This window comes from Zonotrichia albicollis, chromosome 21 (assembly GCF_047830755.1).
Source record: "Zonotrichia albicollis isolate bZonAlb1 chromosome 21, bZonAlb1.hap1, whole genome shotgun sequence".
In the NCBI taxonomy this organism is placed as follows: domain Eukaryota; kingdom Metazoa; phylum Chordata; class Aves; order Passeriformes; family Passerellidae; genus Zonotrichia; species Zonotrichia albicollis.
This window is the reverse complement of record NC_133839.1, coordinates 3,099,060-3,116,137: the sequence shown is the minus strand read 5'-3', so window position 1 is coordinate 3,116,137 and position 17,078 is coordinate 3,099,060. Positions and strand designations below refer to the sequence as shown.

The 17,078-nt window shown below is 48.8% G+C and overlaps 1 protein-coding gene across 13 annotated transcripts in view; it reads right to left on the bottom strand.

Moving 5' to 3' along the window:
* Nucleotides 1-8,855: 8,855 nt before the first annotated feature.
* EHMT1 (euchromatic histone lysine methyltransferase 1) overlaps nt 8,856-17,078 on the bottom strand; it is a 122,438-nt gene continuing 114,215 nt past the window's right edge. For all 13 annotated transcript variants that reach the window (XM_074556571.1, XM_074556569.1, XM_074556579.1 and 10 more), the window contains 3 exons: nt 14,084-14,162; nt 11,685-11,860; nt 8,856-10,726 (listed from right to left, as the gene is read on the bottom strand). In XM_074556571.1, the coding sequence (XP_074412672.1) occupies nt 10,540-10,726; nt 11,685-11,860; nt 14,084-14,162 (442 nt within the window). In that variant the 3' untranslated portion in view covers nt 8,856-10,539. The remainder of the gene's footprint in view (nt 10,727-11,684; nt 11,861-14,083; nt 14,163-17,078) is intronic.

The following is a 17,078-nucleotide window of genomic DNA, read 5'->3' as shown; positions in this document are numbered from 1 at the left end:
CACCAGGATCATCAAATCCCCCTCCTGTCCCTGCCCAGCCCCCCCAGCAGCCCCACCCTGGGCACCCCTGGCAGCGCTGCCCAAAGGCTCCTGGAGCTCTGGCAGCCTCGGGGCCGTGCCCATTCCCTGGGCAGCCTGGGCAGTGCCAGCACCCTCTGGGGGCAGAACCTTGCCCTGAGCCTCCCAAAGCTTAACCAACCCACACAGCCCCCTTGTGTGGCTTTTTTTGTGCCCATAATTTAGGAAGAATTATGGAAGCCTTGCCAATAGCTGGGGAAAGCTCCTTCCCCGCCCCGGGCAGCTCCAGCATCCCGCGGGCTCCTGCTCCCCACAGATCTCCGGGGGTTTGCACTGTCAGGAAAATTAATCCACAAACACCAGAGGTTTATGTCCAAAAAGGAGACTGAGGAGTACTTTTACTTTATTCCAATAAAGGGAGAGGCCATGGGGCATCCCCTGGGAATCTCTCGAATTTTTGGAGGACACAGCCTCCTTTTTATCCCAATTTCCCTTTTCTCTTTCCCCATTGGCTGAGGTACTTGGGAGGTTCAGATTTCCCAAAACACCTGATCCCAAAGATTTCCCTCTAATATACAACCCTCCCTTTTCATTTTTAATTCTTATGGAATTTAGGGATTTTTCCCCATTGTTTATTTCATCTTTCAATGTCCAATTTAATTTATCAGCAAACTTAAAGTTTATTTGTAAAAGCAAATATCTTTTTCCATTCATCAGTCACTGGAATCCTTCCCATTGTTTCTTTTATCTCCCAGTGCTGGTTTTATCTACCAGCAGACCCACAGCTGATTTGTAAAGACAAATCCACCATTCCTCTCAAAACCTGGGCAGAACAGCAGCTCCCTGCAGCAGGAGGGAAGCTTGGGCACCAGGAGAACAAAATACCACAGAAGTTCCTCAACTTCTTCCAGCTCAATCCTGTGTCAAAGGGATTTTCATGAGCTAAATGAGAATATTCTCCCCATTCCCCTTTTGTTCATTTATAAAGTCACTTTGCTAATGGTGCAGGCCATGTTTGCTGCTCACAGACTCCCAAGCAATTTATTCCAGTGATTTTCCCCCAACAGCTGCACAACCAGAGAGAAATTCTCTTCCCATCAGAGGCAGGAGAAAAGGATATTTGTCTTATTATGTCTGGGTAAAGCTTATCTGCTTATTTGCTGCTCAGAATTGTATTTACAGAGCACAACAAAGGCAAAGCCAAGTGCACTAATTGCTGCTGCTCAGGTAGAATATTTTCTGCTCGCCCTGAGCCCTGCATCAGTGGGGCTTTATACTTTATCTAGCACCAGTGAGCTCCACAGAGGGGTTTTATTATTCACCCATCACTGCTGTTTCATTGCCTCTGTGTCTTCTGAAAGGAGGGAGAAAAACCTCAATGATTTCTTGCTTTTCAAACCAGGATTGCTGAGGGTTTTTTTTTTTTTTCCAGGCTTATTGCACGTTGCAGACAAATAAATCACCATTTAAATCAGCCTCATTCTGAGCACACAGATGGAGGCTCCTCCAGAGGGGAAGCTCTCCACATCCAGGTGCTTTCCATCCTCCTCACATTCCCTGGCTCCCAAGGGATGAGCGCAGAGCAAAAAAGCAAACCCGCAGAAGGGAAAAATTCCAGCCCCAAAATGGTTTTGTTTTCTACCCGATCAACACCAAAAATCCTCATTTTAGCTCTGCTCCAGCTTATTTGGTTACAGAGCATCTCCCCAAGGCTTTGTTCACCCAGGTCAGGCCCCAGGCCCCAGCCCCCAGCACTGGGGGTTTATGGCCTGGAAGGGGGCTGGAAATGGGGTAAATTGTCACTACAGGACACGAAATAACACAACGTGGACACCCTGCTCTTTCAAGGTAGAAAGAGACTTTTTAATTTTTGACTCTAACATTTATAGATTTCCAAAAGTGACAGTGGATTGGAGGGTGTCAATGCCACCTCTCCAATGACACTGCACAAACCAACAGTCCGTCAAATTCGTCCTCCTCCATAAAAGAATGTAAAACAATGAGTTATTTACAGAAAGTGTGTGAGAAAGTTCATTACAAGAATGTAAACATCAGAAGGCTTAGAAAATCTTAAAAAATCAGGATGACAGTAAATTGGCCTGAAAAGATGATCAGGGGGTGACACTTCCCCTGTCCCCACTTTCCTTGGTGGCCTAGGGTGACATTCTGATGCTTGTATCCCCATTCATGGGGTACATGATACATGCTGGGTATCTGTTCTGTGCCTTCAAGACTGGCTCTGAAGAGTGAAAGGTTTGTTTTGGTTTTGTTATCAGCTGCTCCCCCATGGCTGGTGGGACACAGAGACAGGACAGTGCATGGTGCTGCTTTTGCTTTTTGCTTTGCTTTTTGCTTTGGCTCTCACTCTTGCTTCTGATTTGCTCCTGCTTTTTGCTTCTGCTCATTAGTTAGTTTAGCTAAACAGTTTGAATTTTCCCTGGACTGTTTCTCCTTTCCCTTTTTTGGACCAACTTGAGCCTGCTCCAGGCTGGGGTCTGGCAAACACCGAGAGTTTGCGCCTTGGGCCTAGCAGGGCCTACTCTGGGCAGCAGCTGCCCCAGCACAGGAAGGACTGATAACAGAGCGACCACCCCCAGAGAGACTTTCTGAATTTGTCATCTTTTTCAGAGTGGTGTAAGAGTGGTGTCACCTGGTATTGTTCATTCTGTGTGCTGGGGGATGCTGTGCCTGTTAAATAAACAGGTTCTTTCCACTTCTCTCCAAGGAATCCTTCCCGATCCAGTTGGGGGGAGAAGCTGTGTGGGTTTGCTTTCTGGAGGGGACCCCCTTTGGAGGTTTTCTCCCTAATTTGCCCTAAACCAGGACACTTGGGGAAGAGAAAACATCCCAAATGCAGAATGCAACCTTTGCCATGCCCACAGCTCTCTGCCACCTCCTGGACATTAACTCATCCCAAAGGCTCTGCTGGGCTCTGAGGAATTCTGAGGCTTTTGCCAACCCCTGTGGAGGGGCAGGGAGGATCCACGTGTGCAGCACTGTCTGTTCCTGCAGCAGCAAATGGCAAATGGCTCCTTGCTCAACACCAGCCCTTCTAATGTCATCTCCTGTCATCCTTGGCAGGGTGCAGAGCTCCAAGGGTTTAAACAAAGCCTGGCTGTGCCAAGGCCCTGCTCCCAGGTCAGCTGGGACACATTGTAATGGGGAATTTAATCCCAGCTCAACTCCAGGCTCGGGTGGCTTCACTGGTGTAAGAGCCAAAATGAGGGATGTGGGACTCCAGGGGCTCTCCAAAATGCAGTTTATTGTATCCAAGAGGTTACAGCAGTCCAGGGTCGTGGGTGACAGAGCTGTGCCCACAGCTGTCAGCTCCAGCTGCAGGCAGGCCTGGAGACCCTTTGGTTTAGGTTACAATGCATTATAGACTTTGCTGAGCACCTTCAGACAGAACCAATCTATACCTTAACTATTATCTATAGCCTATCATAACTATTGTAATTACCATATTCATGTTACTGTTCTCCAATCACTAAAAGTTAGATACATTACAGTTTAAGCTAGAAGTTGTTTTTCAGTTTTCTCACAGTGGAAAATTCTGAGACCTTTTTTCTACTTGCAACTTTGCTGACTTGTTTGCCTGTGCTATCTTTCTGCTTGGTAAAAACATCTTCTTGTTTGGGGTGGGTTTATCCTTTGCTCTAAGCCATAAAAACCCCTTCTAACCTACACACCCTTTGCCTCCTTGGTTATCCAGTAAGACTGGCTCAGCAATTATTTTCTTCTATATCAAAACTTGCTTCCATCTCTATTCCTTCATCAGACTCAACATTTAAAAAATCTTTCTGCAAAGCACACATATCTGTGAGACTTTCTTGTTGAACTTTCATCCTTCCCAACCCACTGACAACCCCCAGGGCAGGTCTGGGACCTTTGATACCTGCAGGAGCAAAGAGGGAGAGGAGCAGCTCCACAAACCCTTTGCTGGTGCTGATCAGGTCCAGGTGACATGGTGGGGCTCTCCTCATGCCTGAACTTCCTTCCTCCCACTCCCCCACCCATCCCAGAGGGCTGGAGAGCACTTTTGGATTAAAACCTCCTGGGCACGGGGGCATTTCTGTGCTGTGGGGGCAGCTGCGTCCTGCCACAGATGTGTTTTATGGAAAATCCTTTCCTTAGGATTTTTCCTCCTGAGAAGCAGAGAGGCCTCAGGAACAAAATGTAAGCAATGATTATCTGCTGCTGTGGAATGCAACAGATCTGTGATTGGCCCATGTTGGAAGTTTGTAATTAATGGCCAATTACAGTCAGCTGGCTCAGACTGTCTGGTCAGTCACAAGCCTTTGTTATCATTCTTTTCCTTTCAAGCCCTCTGATGAAATCCTTTCTTCTATTCTTTTAGTATAGTTTTAATATATCATTCTCTTTTAATATAATATATATCATAAAATAATAAATCAGCCTTCTGAAACATGGAGCCAAGATTCTCATCTCTTCCCTCATCCTGGGACCCCTGCAAACCCCACAGTGTCCCTCTGATGCTGAGAGGTGACCCAGGTGTCCCTCCCTGGCCGGGTGCTGTCCCCTCTGTGGCACACAGGGACCTCCAGCAGGACCCTGTGTGTGTCCCCAGTGCCACCAGCAAAGAGGGAGCCCCAGCAGATCCTGAACCCTGTCCTGAGGGGCTGAGCCCTCTGTAATGACTTTCACATTGGTTAAACAGAGATTAAAAGGAGAAAGGAGCAAAAACTCAAGTGTGGGGCTGAGCTTGTGCAACCTCCCCTTCCCAGGTGAAGCACACTTTCCCCACAGGCAGCACCCAGCAATATTTGCTTTTTCTGGGCCTTGAGGCCATTTCTGACCTGAGGAAGGGACAGGGAGGCTCAGCCTGACCTCGCCTGGCACCAGCTCCTGTCCCCTCATCGCTGCCATCCCTCCTGCAGCCCTAAACTTGAACCCCAGGCTGGTTCTGTCTCTCACAGCCAGGACATGGAGGCCTTGCCCTTCCTGCAGTGACAGCAGCAGAGGCATTGCATCCTGCTTGGAGCAGCAGAAAGGAAATTAAAAGGGTGATAAGGGAGCTCCTTCAGCAGACAAGGGAATATTCTGTGCTGGCAGGGAGATAAAGTAATATTTCTTCCAGCTCTGGCAAAGGCTCAGAAATGAGACGTGGGGTGAAATTCCACATTTATAGGGATTTTATAACTCTTACCTGGGCTGCAGGATAACCATCAGCCTGGCTCACATTTCCTCCTCAGAGGAGGAGGTCACAGCAGCACAAAGAGAGGGAAGGAGTCTATAAAGAGAAGCCAGATTAGCTCCAGTATCCAGGATAATTTTGTGGTTTGCTCACCCAGGTCAGCCCAGGTGCTGCTTTGGGTGCTTTTCCAGCACCCCCTGCCCAGCAAGAGCCAGGGCAGCCCCTCAGCTCGGTGTGCAGAGGGTTTGCAGTGCCCTGTGAGCCCCAGAGCTGGGTCTGAGCCCTCCCTGGAGCAGGAGATCCTCAGGAGCAGGGACAGCCCCGTGTGCTGCCCCCCTGGCCTGACCCCAGCAGGGCCCCCAGACCATCAGCTGCCCCTCCTGCAGTGAGGGACCCATCCCCAGCGCCCCCCGAGCTGTGAGCAGGGGCAGAACCCCAAAAAGGGCCCCCACACCTCATCCTGCAGCTCAGAGCAAACCCACGGGGGCTCCACCTTGGGCTGGGGGTCCCTGACCTTCACTGGGGGGAGCTGGTGGGAGAAGGAAAAGGAGCAGGGGAAGGAAAGGAGCAGGAATGTCCCTTGGGGAAGGAGGGGAGCAGGAATGTACAGGGAGAAGGAGCAGAGATGTCTCACAGAGAAGGAAGGGAGCAGGAATGTTCCAGGGAGAAGGAGAGCAGGGATGTCCTATGGAGAAGGAAGGGCAGCAGGGATGTCCCATGAAGAAAAGGAGCAGGAATATCCCATGGAGAAGGAAAGGGAGCAGGGATGTCCTATGGGGAAGGAAGGGCAGCAGGGATGCTCCATGCATGGAAGGAGAGAGAAGGGAGCAGAGATATTTCATGGAGAAGGAAAGAAGCAAAGATGTCCCAGGGAGAAGGAAAGGAGGAAACACATCCCATGGAGAAGGAAAGGACCAGGGATGTCCCATGGAGAAGGAAGGGCAGCAGGGATGCTCCATGCATGGAAGGAGAGCAGGGATGTCCCACAGAGAAGGGACAAGGATGTTTCATGGAGAAGAAAGGAGCAGGGATGTCCATGGAAAAGGAAGGAGAGTGTCTTCTCCTCCAACCCTCTGGAATGAGGGCTTTGCCCTGGAGCCCTCCCTGCAGCCTCAGGGATGAGTGGGGGATCTGTGGGATTCCCCCACACCCCACCCAGACCCAGCATCCAACCATGGGACAGCTGCAGGACCATGGGGACATCCCAAAGATGCCAAAATCCCTGGAAAAAGCTAAGGAGGGACAGAAGGATCTTTGCATCTTCAGCAGAGCTGAGGGGAGGTGGCTCCAAAGGAAAAGCAAAGTCTGGAGCCAGGAGCAAAGGGAGCCCTGCTGCCCCAGAGCCTGCAGCAGGTGCTGCCAAAGTGGTAAAAGGGAAAAATTCTCCTTCAAGCAAAAGTAAAATTGGGGCTGCAGCCAGGCTGAGCACAGAGCAGTCAGGGCAAAATAGTCACATTAAATTAATTTTGCTTCAGGGTAAAATATTTACATTAAGTAAATATTTTGGTGCATCCTTGAAATGAGGTGCCCCAACAAGCCAATGCAACCAGTGATGGGGTCAGCAGAGTGGCTGAGGGGGCTTTGCCCACATTTCCTGGCTCCTGACCCCTCAAATCCACAGCAGATTTTTTCTGGGGGGCCTTTTGACCTCCCCTGTCCCTGAGCTGGGTCCTGCTGGCATTGCAAAAATGCCTGTGCAAATAAACACCCCTTTGCCAGCTCCTCCTTAATGCTGGAATAGTGCTGGGATACAAACTGTGTTTATTTAATTATTGCAATTATTTGCACAGAAAACTGAAGGAATCCCCCAAAGTGCTGGGGGTCACTGGGGCTGTGTGTGACTTCTACCAGGTCCCCCCCTTGTGTGACCCCAAAACCTTCCCACCCCACACCTCAGGGAAATGCTGACTTTGGGGAGATCACGCCCAGAAATCAAATTTCTCTGGGGGTTTCCCACTTCTCCCCTTCAACGAAAGCACATTCTTTTAATGCCAATGTTTAATTATGCAATATTGAGCTGTTATTGTAATTAACCCATGGTTAAATGGGCTGGAGCTGTGAGGGGCCGGGGGTGCCTTTGGGGGCCCTCGGGTGCCTTTGATGTCCCCACAGCTCTGGGGGGAAATCTTCTGCAATTCCAGCAGCAAAATCCATCATTTCTCACCAATCAACCCAACCCAACCCAACCCAACCCACAGACACCACAATTCATTCACCACCTGCCCAGTTTGGGAGGGGGACAGGGCCCCCTCATGTCCCCCCACCAAGGTCCCTCCGTGTCCCCCAATCCCGACTGGAACTGGGCTGGGCCTTTAGGAATATTTTAAACTTTCAGGAGTATTTTAAACCTTTAGGAATATTTAAAACCTATCTCTTAACTCTCTAGGAATATTTTAACCCTTCAGGAATATTTAAAAACCTTTAGGAATAGTTTAACCCTTTAGGAATATTTAAAACCCTTTAGAAAGATCTTGACTCTTTAAGAATATCTTAACCCTTTAGGAATATATTAACCCTTCAGGAATATCTTAACGCTTTAGGAATATTTTAACCCTTTAAGAATATCTTAACCCTTTAGGAACATTTAAAGCCCTTTTGGAATATTTTAACCCTTTAGGAATATTTAAAACCCTTCAGGAATATCTTAACTCTCTAGGAATAATTTAAACCTGCAGGAATATTTAAAATCCCTTAGGAATATCTTAACTCTTTAAGAATATCTTAACTCTCCAGGAATATTTTAAACCCTTTAGGAATATTTGAAACCCTTTAGGAATATCTTAACCCTTTAGTAATATTTGAAACCCTTTAGGAATATCTTAACCCTTTAGGAATATTTTAAACCCTTTAGGAACATTTTAACACTTTAGGAATATTTAAAAACCTTTAGGAGTATCTTAACCCTTTAGGAATATTTTAAAAACTTTAGTAATATTTTAACCCTTTAGGAATATCTTAACCCTTTAGGAATATTTTAACTCTTTAGGAATATCTTAACCCTTTAGGAATATTTAAATCCCTTAGGAATATTTAAAACCCTTTAGAAATATTTTAAACCTTTAGAAATATTTAAAACCCTTTGGGAATATCTTAACCCTTTAGGAATATCATAACCCTTCAGAATATTTTAACCCTTAGGAATATTTAAAACCCTTTAGGAATATCCTTTAGGAATGTTTCTATGGGATTTTGGCTGGCAGTGGCTCAGAGCTGCTCTGTCCCCAGTGCCAGGGAGGTTCTGCTCAGTCCCAGCACCCCCAAACCAGCCCCGGCACCCCCAAATCAGCCCTGGCAGTGCCAAACCCCCAGAGCTCCATGCTGGGAACATCCCCAGGGATTGCTCCAGGCAGATTCTCCCCCTCACCTCTTTCCTTGCTATTTTTGATTTAATTTAATTTTATTTCCCCCCTGGCATGGGGGTGGTGAGACATCCCAGAATCCCCAAACCTCAGTGCTGCCCTTCTAGGACTGGAATTCAGGCTCCCAAACTTTTAATGACACAAAATTTAAAAAAAACAATCCCAAACCCCCAGAATAAACAGCAAACAATCACTCAGGCTTTTCTCTGCAGGAATGATTTTTCTTTTTTTGTTGCTTTCTTCATTTTCAAGCCCACCAAGGAGCAATTCAGCCCCACCGTGGGCCATCCCTCCCCCAAAGCAGACAAAAAAAGCCAAACTCCTTTTAAAGCACTTTTTTTCTTTTTTTTTATTGATTTCATTGAAAACAGAACAAGAAAATGATCAGAGCCAAAAGGCTGCCCCTTTAAAACTGTCAAAAACATTAACAGAAAAAAATAATAATAATAAACATGATGGCATTATGAATGTTCTAGAAGAGATGAACAACAAAAAAAAAAAAAACTTGTTACTGCACTAATTACAGTATTTAAAGATATATGCAAAAAAAAAAATTAAGATAATGACCTGCCCAGCCACCACACAAAAGGTGATGGCAAATTTATTCACACTACAATACTAACAATTTAAAAAAAGTTTTGTTTTTTCCTGCATTTTTATACTAAAATCACTTTGTTCTTTTTATACAATTGATAAGTTTATATTCACGTGGTGAGCAAAAATCACACCAGAATCAGCACCGTTTTGTTTTGTGGTTTCTTTTTGTTGTCGTTTTGGTTTTTTTGGTTTTTTTGTGGGTTTTGTTGTTTTTTGTGTTTTTTTTTTTTTAAGCTTTTTTTTTTTGCCTTTTTTTTTCTTCCATGTTTTTAATGCTTGTCCCCGATGTTTCAATAATGGTAAAAAATAAGTCAGTTTATTGAAACCTCATAGCGTGTGGCTTAAAAATCAATCCAAGGTGCCCAGCGTGGAGCAAAGGGATGCAAACAGACGAGCTGGTGGCAGCTGGGATCTTCTCACCCTGACACGTCTGTCCACCCCAGCCAGTCCAGGTCCTCTATAATATATATATCATTCACTTTATTTTTAAAAAAAGGGGAGGGAAAACTGGTTTTCTTTAGGAATTAGTGTCTTGTAAAATCCTCTTCAGCCTTCTCTCTCTCTAAAACCACTGGTGGGATGGGGTGAGGGGAATTCCTTCACGGAGGAACCCAACACTGAGACAGGAGCAGGGCGTGGAGCAGAGCTGGTCTGAACGGAGAAAATCCAGGAGGGAGAGAGCCAGGATCACAGGGAAAGATTCTGGGATTCTTCTCATCAGATGAGAAAAAAGGGTTTGGAGAGAATTGAGGGTATTTTGTAGGGCCCCACCACAACGTCCTGCGAGATGGGGGAGAAATTATTCATTCATATATTAAAAAAAAAAAAAAAACAAACAAAAACAAACAAAAAACCACCCAACCAACCAAAAAACCAACCAAACCAACAAAAAACCAACCAGCACAACCTGCCCCGGGGCTGTGCCAAGGACACCCAGAGGCAGCTCCCTCCCAGAACCGAGTCCCATCAAGTATGCAGAGTTTGCTGTGGCGGTGAGGGCGGGAGGGCTCCAGGGCATTCTGAGGACGGCGGGAGGGCTCCCCTGCCTCTGACACAGGGGACACCAGGACAGCTCGGGTGGCCAAAACAACGCAACAGCCACCCCTGCACACAGAGCTGTGAAACCCAGCAGCTTTCCAGGAGCAGGGAGGGGAGAACAACACCACGGAGGTGGGATCTGCTTTCACTCCTTCCTCAAGTAACAGTCGGTGGCACAGCCCTAAGTGTCACAAACCCTCGGCTTTCCTTGAGCGGGGTTTTTTTTCCTTTTTTTCTTTTTTTTTTTTCTTTTTTCCTTTTTTTTTTTTTTAAATTTTCCGTGTTGTTTTGTGTCTTTTTTTTTCTCTCTCTCTCTCTTCTCTCTCTTTAAATTGCGACAGTACGTGAGTGCCTGGGGCGGGAGGGTGGGTGTCAGAAGGGGCCGGCGGCGCTGGCGGCCGAGCTGGTGTCGGGCAGCCCGTTCTCCTGCGTGTCCTGGGCAGAGGTGCTCGCCTGCCGCTGCGCCAGCGCCGAGCTCGAGTGTTTGCACTTGGGTGAACCGCACTGACAGCTGAAGAATTTGCCTTTGATGTCCCAGAACCTGTCCCCGTAGTCGAAGCTGCAACAGAGAGAGAGAGACAGGAGGGGTCAGTGAGACATCAGTGCTGCCACAGCTAAAGAGAACCTGGGGTGGGCTGGGTTGGAGCAGCCTCAGAGATCATCCTGTTCCATGGGCAGAGAGAAGCTTCCATTAGAGCTCCAGCCTGGCCTTGGACAGCTCCAGGGGCAGCCATAGCTTCTCTGGGCAACCTGAGCCAGGGCCTCACTGCCCTCATTGTGGAAGGCTGCAGTGACTGATCCTATCCACGGAGGCCACAACCCGACAGATTTCTTCCTTTATCTAACACAATCTAACCCTGCCCTCTGGCAGTGGGAAGCCATTCCCCCTTGTCCTGTCCCTCCATCCCTTGTCCCCAGTCCCTCTCCAGCTCTCCTGGAGCCCCTTCAGGCCCTGGCAGGGGCTCTGAGCTCTCCCTGGAGCTTCTCCTCTCCAGGTGAGCACCCCCAGCTCTCCCAGCCTGGCTGCAGCCCTGGAGCAGCTCTGTGGCCTCCTCTGGATCTCTCCAGCAGCTCCAGCTCCTCCCTGGGCTGGAGGAACCTTACTAGTTCTCTTCTTACTAACTATTCTAGAAGCAGCAGTAGCGATAATCCAGGCCTATGTTTTCGTACTCCTACTAAGCCTCTACCTACAAGAAAATCTCTAACTCTCAATGGCACACCAAGCACATTCTTATCACATGGTTGACCCTAGCCCGTGACCCATCCTAGGAGCAGCCACTGCTCTAATAACTACCTCAGGGCTGGGGCAGCTCTGCAGTGGGGTCTCACCTGGGCACAGGGGCACAATCCCCCTTTTCCTATTACCCATGCTGGGCCCAAGGCTATGAGTGGGCACGGCCAGGTCAATCCTGGAGCTTTGCAAACTGCAGGGGGACCCTGAGGGAGCACAGGGATGGAGTGGGGCAGCTGGGGAGCAGCACAGCTCAGTGTCCCAGCATGGCAGGGGTGGCACGTACCCGATCTCCTCTCCAGCCTCTATGTGCCGGGTGCTGAAGAAGGCGATGCGGGGGAAGCGCAGGTCCTGGTGGGACATGAACACCCGCACGGGGATGAGGTTGGGCTCGCACAGGTGGTTGATGAAGCGGCTGATGTTGCCATAGAAACGGGCATCGATGCAGTAAACCTCTCCATCCTGGGGAGAAACGGGGCAGGGCTCGTCAGGGGTTCGTGGCTTTTATAAATGAGCAGGCTCTGCATTCATGCTGCACAGAGCTCCAGGAGCACTCGTGTGGGTTTGAATGGACTGGGAACACACACACAGACTTTCATACACAACAGTACCCTCAAACCAGAGTTTACTGCACACCCCACACCCCCCAGGAGCAGGTTTTTAACACTCTGGCACACCAGTTCTCCCAGTCCAAGAACCAGTTTGGCACAATGGGATTGATGTTCAGTGCAGACACCTTACGGGTGTTCCAACTCCTGGATAGGGGAACAGGCATCTGTTCTGTCCTCTAATTGAACATGACAGCTTGGAAACACAAAGCCAGAGCCTTGAGAAAACACAGGGTTGTGCAGATAAGAGAGAAAGTGAGAACACAAAAATTCCCTTTCCAGAGAGCCCAGAGAGCAGTAATACTTTGTTTTCCTTGAAAATAAAAGAACCCCCCTCAGGGCTTTTTATTCCAGCAGAGAATGACTGTGCAAAGCAGAGGCTTTAATTACAGCAGCTAATTTCAGTTGCAAAGAGGCCAAAAGCAAAAGGATCCATTAGTGGTGCTCCAAGTCCCTTTTGGACAAGCACCTCGGATCGTTAATGGATGAGCTGTGCCACGTCACACTCGGGGTGCAGGAGCCCAGGAAAACATCCCAGAACTGGGGGAGGCATCACCCCAGCAGGGCTGGGGCACACACAGTGTCAGCAGCCCTGGTTTCATCAATCAGAGACTTCACTCCCTCAGTTTCATCCACAGAAATGCCATGGTGGGGCAGGATGATACATCCACATCCACAGCAGGACATGGGACACTCCAGGATCACCTCACACAGGGCTGTGAGCAACAGCCCAAGGGACAGGGACAACAGAAAACAAAACCCAGACAACAGAAATGACAGCCCAGATAAGAGAAATGACAACCCAGATAACAGAAATGATAACCAGGTAACAGAAATGACAATCCAGGTAACAGAAATGACAGCCCAGGTAACAGAAACGACAACCCAGATAACAGAAATGATAACCAGGTAACAGAAATGACAATCCAGGTAACAGAAATGATAACCAGGTAACAGAAATGATAACCAGGTAACAGAAATGACAGCCCAGGTAACAGAAATGACAGCCCAACCACTCTCACCATTCCAGCCCTTCCTTTGATTCACACCAGGACCTCGAGGCCCCCAGGGTTGGGATTCACACCCTGGCAATGCCCCGTCACTCTGGAGGACACAAAACCTGCTGGCTCTGCCCTGCCCTTCCCTGCCCAGCCTGATGGGCAGCTTTAGCCATCCCCCAGTGATTTGGTGCCTGCTTTTCTCCAGGTGTTCCACCTTGGTGTCCCTTCCTGCTTCCCTGAAGGATTCCCAGGAGCCAGCACAGAGGTTCTCCCTCAGGGCTGAGCAAGAGGCAGGGCAGGGCCCAGCTGGGCTCTTGCTCATAAACCAGGCTAAAGTCCTTTTCAACTTCTTAATTACAGTCTGACCCCCTGTTTGCACACCAGACTCATTATTTATCCTTTCTCAGCTTTTGAAATGTGTGTTGCTTTAAAGAAATGAGGAAAAAAAATAAAGCAAAGCTTCTTTGTCACCAGCTGATGACAGAAACAAGGCACAGAGTGTTTTACAGCCTTCCTTGGAAGCCTCCCCACTCCTGTGAGTCCCCAGCTCACCTCTTCTCACTTCTCCTTTCCCAGAGGGAGTCTGAAGTCATGGCCTTGCTTAAAACTTTTAGATTGTACTTTGCAAAGTAAAATTTCTGCCCTGAGAGCCCTCACAGAGCAGTGCAGGGGAACAAACAGCAGCACAAGGTGCCTGATGGATCCTTTCTGAGTGAACAGGGTTTGTGGGGTGTTTTTTAATCTTTCCACTCATGATAACTTCATGAAGAACTCACAGAGCTGCCAATCACACAGGTGCCAGGCTGGGAGTACCAAAACCTGGACAATGGAGCTCAGGATGCCCCAAGGGGTTTGACAGAAGAGCACCTTGCTCAGAAGTGGTGTGGGCAGCACATGTTGGATCTGCTGCCCTTTCAACCAGCCCTAACCCTCACCTCAACCACCTTTCCCCTAAAGCACAGCAACTGTGCTCTCTGCAGGATTTCACTGCACATCAAGATGGAGACAATGATTCTCTGGGCTCTTTGAGGAGTCAGGAGCTGGGGTTTGTGTGTTGCACCCTGCAGACACAGTACCTTGTTGTCCAGGTCGAAGAGGTAGGAGTCCTCCTCACGGACATCGGCCTCGGAGTCGGAGATCAGCTCCCCAACGTACCTGTGGGCACAGGGACAGGCAGGAATGAGACCACAGCCTCAAACCCCTCCTTCTGGGAGAGAGAAACACCCCAAAACAGAGCCCAGACACAGATGGGCAACCACAGCACACTGCTGGCCAGCTCCAAGCCACCAAACTGAGCTCTGTTAAGTTCCAGCACTGAAAATCTGGCTCCAAACTCCACCTCTTCAGAGCAACACTTAAATAATATTATAAATTACATTAATGATATTAAAACCACTTTAATATTAAAAATCAATTTATTTTTTCCTGAGGACTAAGTTTCCTTTTGCAAATCTGTTAGCCAAGATCAACACACAATCCAAGTCTCCTGAAGTTCCTGGTCAGACTCAGGCTGTCCCACAACCACTGCAGTGCTCATGCTGCTCACACCCCAAAACAAAACATTTTTGTCTGCCCTTCATGTATTTCCCAGGATATTTTGAGCAATTACAGCTCAAACAACTACAAAACTTTTGGTTTAAAAGTCTTAGGTTTGCTTTAAAAGTCTAACCTAACCTGGCAGGATCCCTGGATCCCTTCTCAATCCCTCCTGACCCAGGATAAATGTGAGCTGTGGTCTCAGGTACAGCCACCCTGCTGTAAAACCAGGGGACAGGCAGGTCCTCCAAGGAGAATGAAGCAGGTGCTGCTTGGTCTGGGCTTGCTGAGAAGGACCAGACAGCCAGAGAGGTCTGGGTTTGATGCAAACCCCCCTTGTTGCAGGAGCCCCCACAGCACTGGTGTTCCCACCTCTGTCTCTCCACCATTTTGAACAGTTTTGGACTGTCAAGGTTCAACAGTTCCTGCCCTGAGCTGCTCCAGTCAAAGTAAGAGACTCAGAGAAGAGGAACTGGGGGAGGGTGTGAGGAAGAGGAGCAGCACAGCAGCTTTCAAGCTTTTCAAGTGTCCAAGGGCAGAGTTTGGAGCAATCTGGGGTAGTGGAAGTGTCTCTGCACATGGCAGAAATGGGATTTAAGGTCACTTCCAACCACCCCAGTCTGTGTTTCTGTGATTTTGGTGTGTAAGTGTTGCCAGCCTGCAATGAAACAGTGATTATTCCAAAGCAAAGGATTCACCACATGAATAAATATTCTTTGCAGCATCAACAGAACTTCCATGGCCACGCTCTCACAGCATTCCTGCAGCCCTCAGGCACATTCCAAGTGTTAAACAACTGCCTCCAATCCCCCAGGGCTCAATGCAGCACTTAACTCCCAGGCTGGGGAGGAGGAGAGCCAGGAAACATGAACCTGGAGAGCATCCCTGAGCTCTGTGACCAGGATTTCTGGCTGTAGCTCCCAACTGGGAGCCTCCTGTTTGCCCTCACTGCTCCACTGCTGGAAATCACCCACTCCTTGGAGGCCTGAAGCACAGAAAGGTGGCCAGAGAGGGAGGGAAATTGCTGTGGGAAGGCCCAGCAGGCAGCAGCAGCTGAGAACAGCTGAATAATTCTGCTCAGAGAGGCCCCGTGCCCAGGGATAGCCAGTGCAGGTTTATAATTCCATGAAATAAAATACCACAACCAAATTAAAAATCGTTGGTTTAATGCTCCTTCAAAGCCTATTCCTGTAACTCATTTCCTTTCCAGGGCTGTTCAAAGATATTAACAGGTCCCTGATTTTCCAGTCCCAAAGTTAGGGAAGGATGTGCAAGGGGTGCATGTTCCTCCCAAAAAACAGCAGGAGCCCCTTCATTTAACAACTCCTTTGCTCAAGGCAGTGCCTTTCTCCCCAGCAGATGTTCAGTACACTGATGGCAAAGAACTCCATCCCAGAGCTTCCCAGGGCCTCTCATCACTGCTCAGACAGCCTGGGCTCGAGTCAGCTTGGAACAGATGATCTTGGAGGTCATTTCCAACCTCAATGACTCTGTGATCAGAGGGGATTCCATGCAAAAACCAAGAGCAATGAGCAGTCCCTAGCACAGGCTCCAGGGTTTTCCACAGGATGTGGGGGACAGGAGGCCTGGCTGCAGCTCCTCTGCCTGAAAATCAGGCTGAAACACCTGCCTTGATGCAGCTGGCACCTTCCTAAAGCACCACTGGAACAGAAAGCAAATATTCAAAAGCCATAAATGGATGCAAAAGGAACAGAGCAGATCCTCTGGTTTCTGCATCCCACTAACTCCCAGCCTCTCCAACAAAAGGCAGCAGCAGCTGTGCTGTTTCCAGAAGGAGCAGCTCCAGCAGCTACCAACCAAGCATGAACAGAGCAGATCCAACCCAACCCACAGCAGCAGCACAGGGTGAGCAACAGCAGCTTCTGAACAGCACCAAATTCCAAAGCCGGGGAGAAAGCTGCCCTGAGCACAGCCCTGAGGGGCTGCAGAGCCTGCAGGCTCCATGGAGCCCTGTGGGACAGGAGGGTGACACTGCCACAGCTCCCCTTGATGCCCTGTGCAGCTGCCCTAGAGCAGAGGCTGGACAGAGCTACAGAATAAAGCAGGGATTTATTAAAAGGCCTCCATGGATCCACCTTGGGCAGCACAAGAGCCCAGCCAGGGCTGCACCCAAGATGAACCAAAATGGTCCCAAAATGCACAACCAGGCACAGGGTCTCTACCCTGGATCAGTTCTGCTCCATTTGCACCTTGCAGTTCATTGTCCCATTCCAGCTTTAGCCCAGGCAGTCCCACCCTGCTTGTTTTTCTCTCTCCAGCTCATGGTGTTTGTGCTCTTGGGCTGAGATTTGGATCATTTGTCCTTGGTGCCCAGCTGGAGCAGGAATTGTTTTGTCTCCCTGCTCTGTGCACAGAGCTCACCATGCCCTCATGTGAAGCCCAGACCCTCACACTAAAGCAGCACAGAATGTGAAAAATAGAAAAGACAAACCTGAGGCATCACCCTCACCAAGCTGCTGCTCCCAGGGCTGTGCACAAGGGACAGGAGGCAGTTACAGAGTCACAGCACCATCA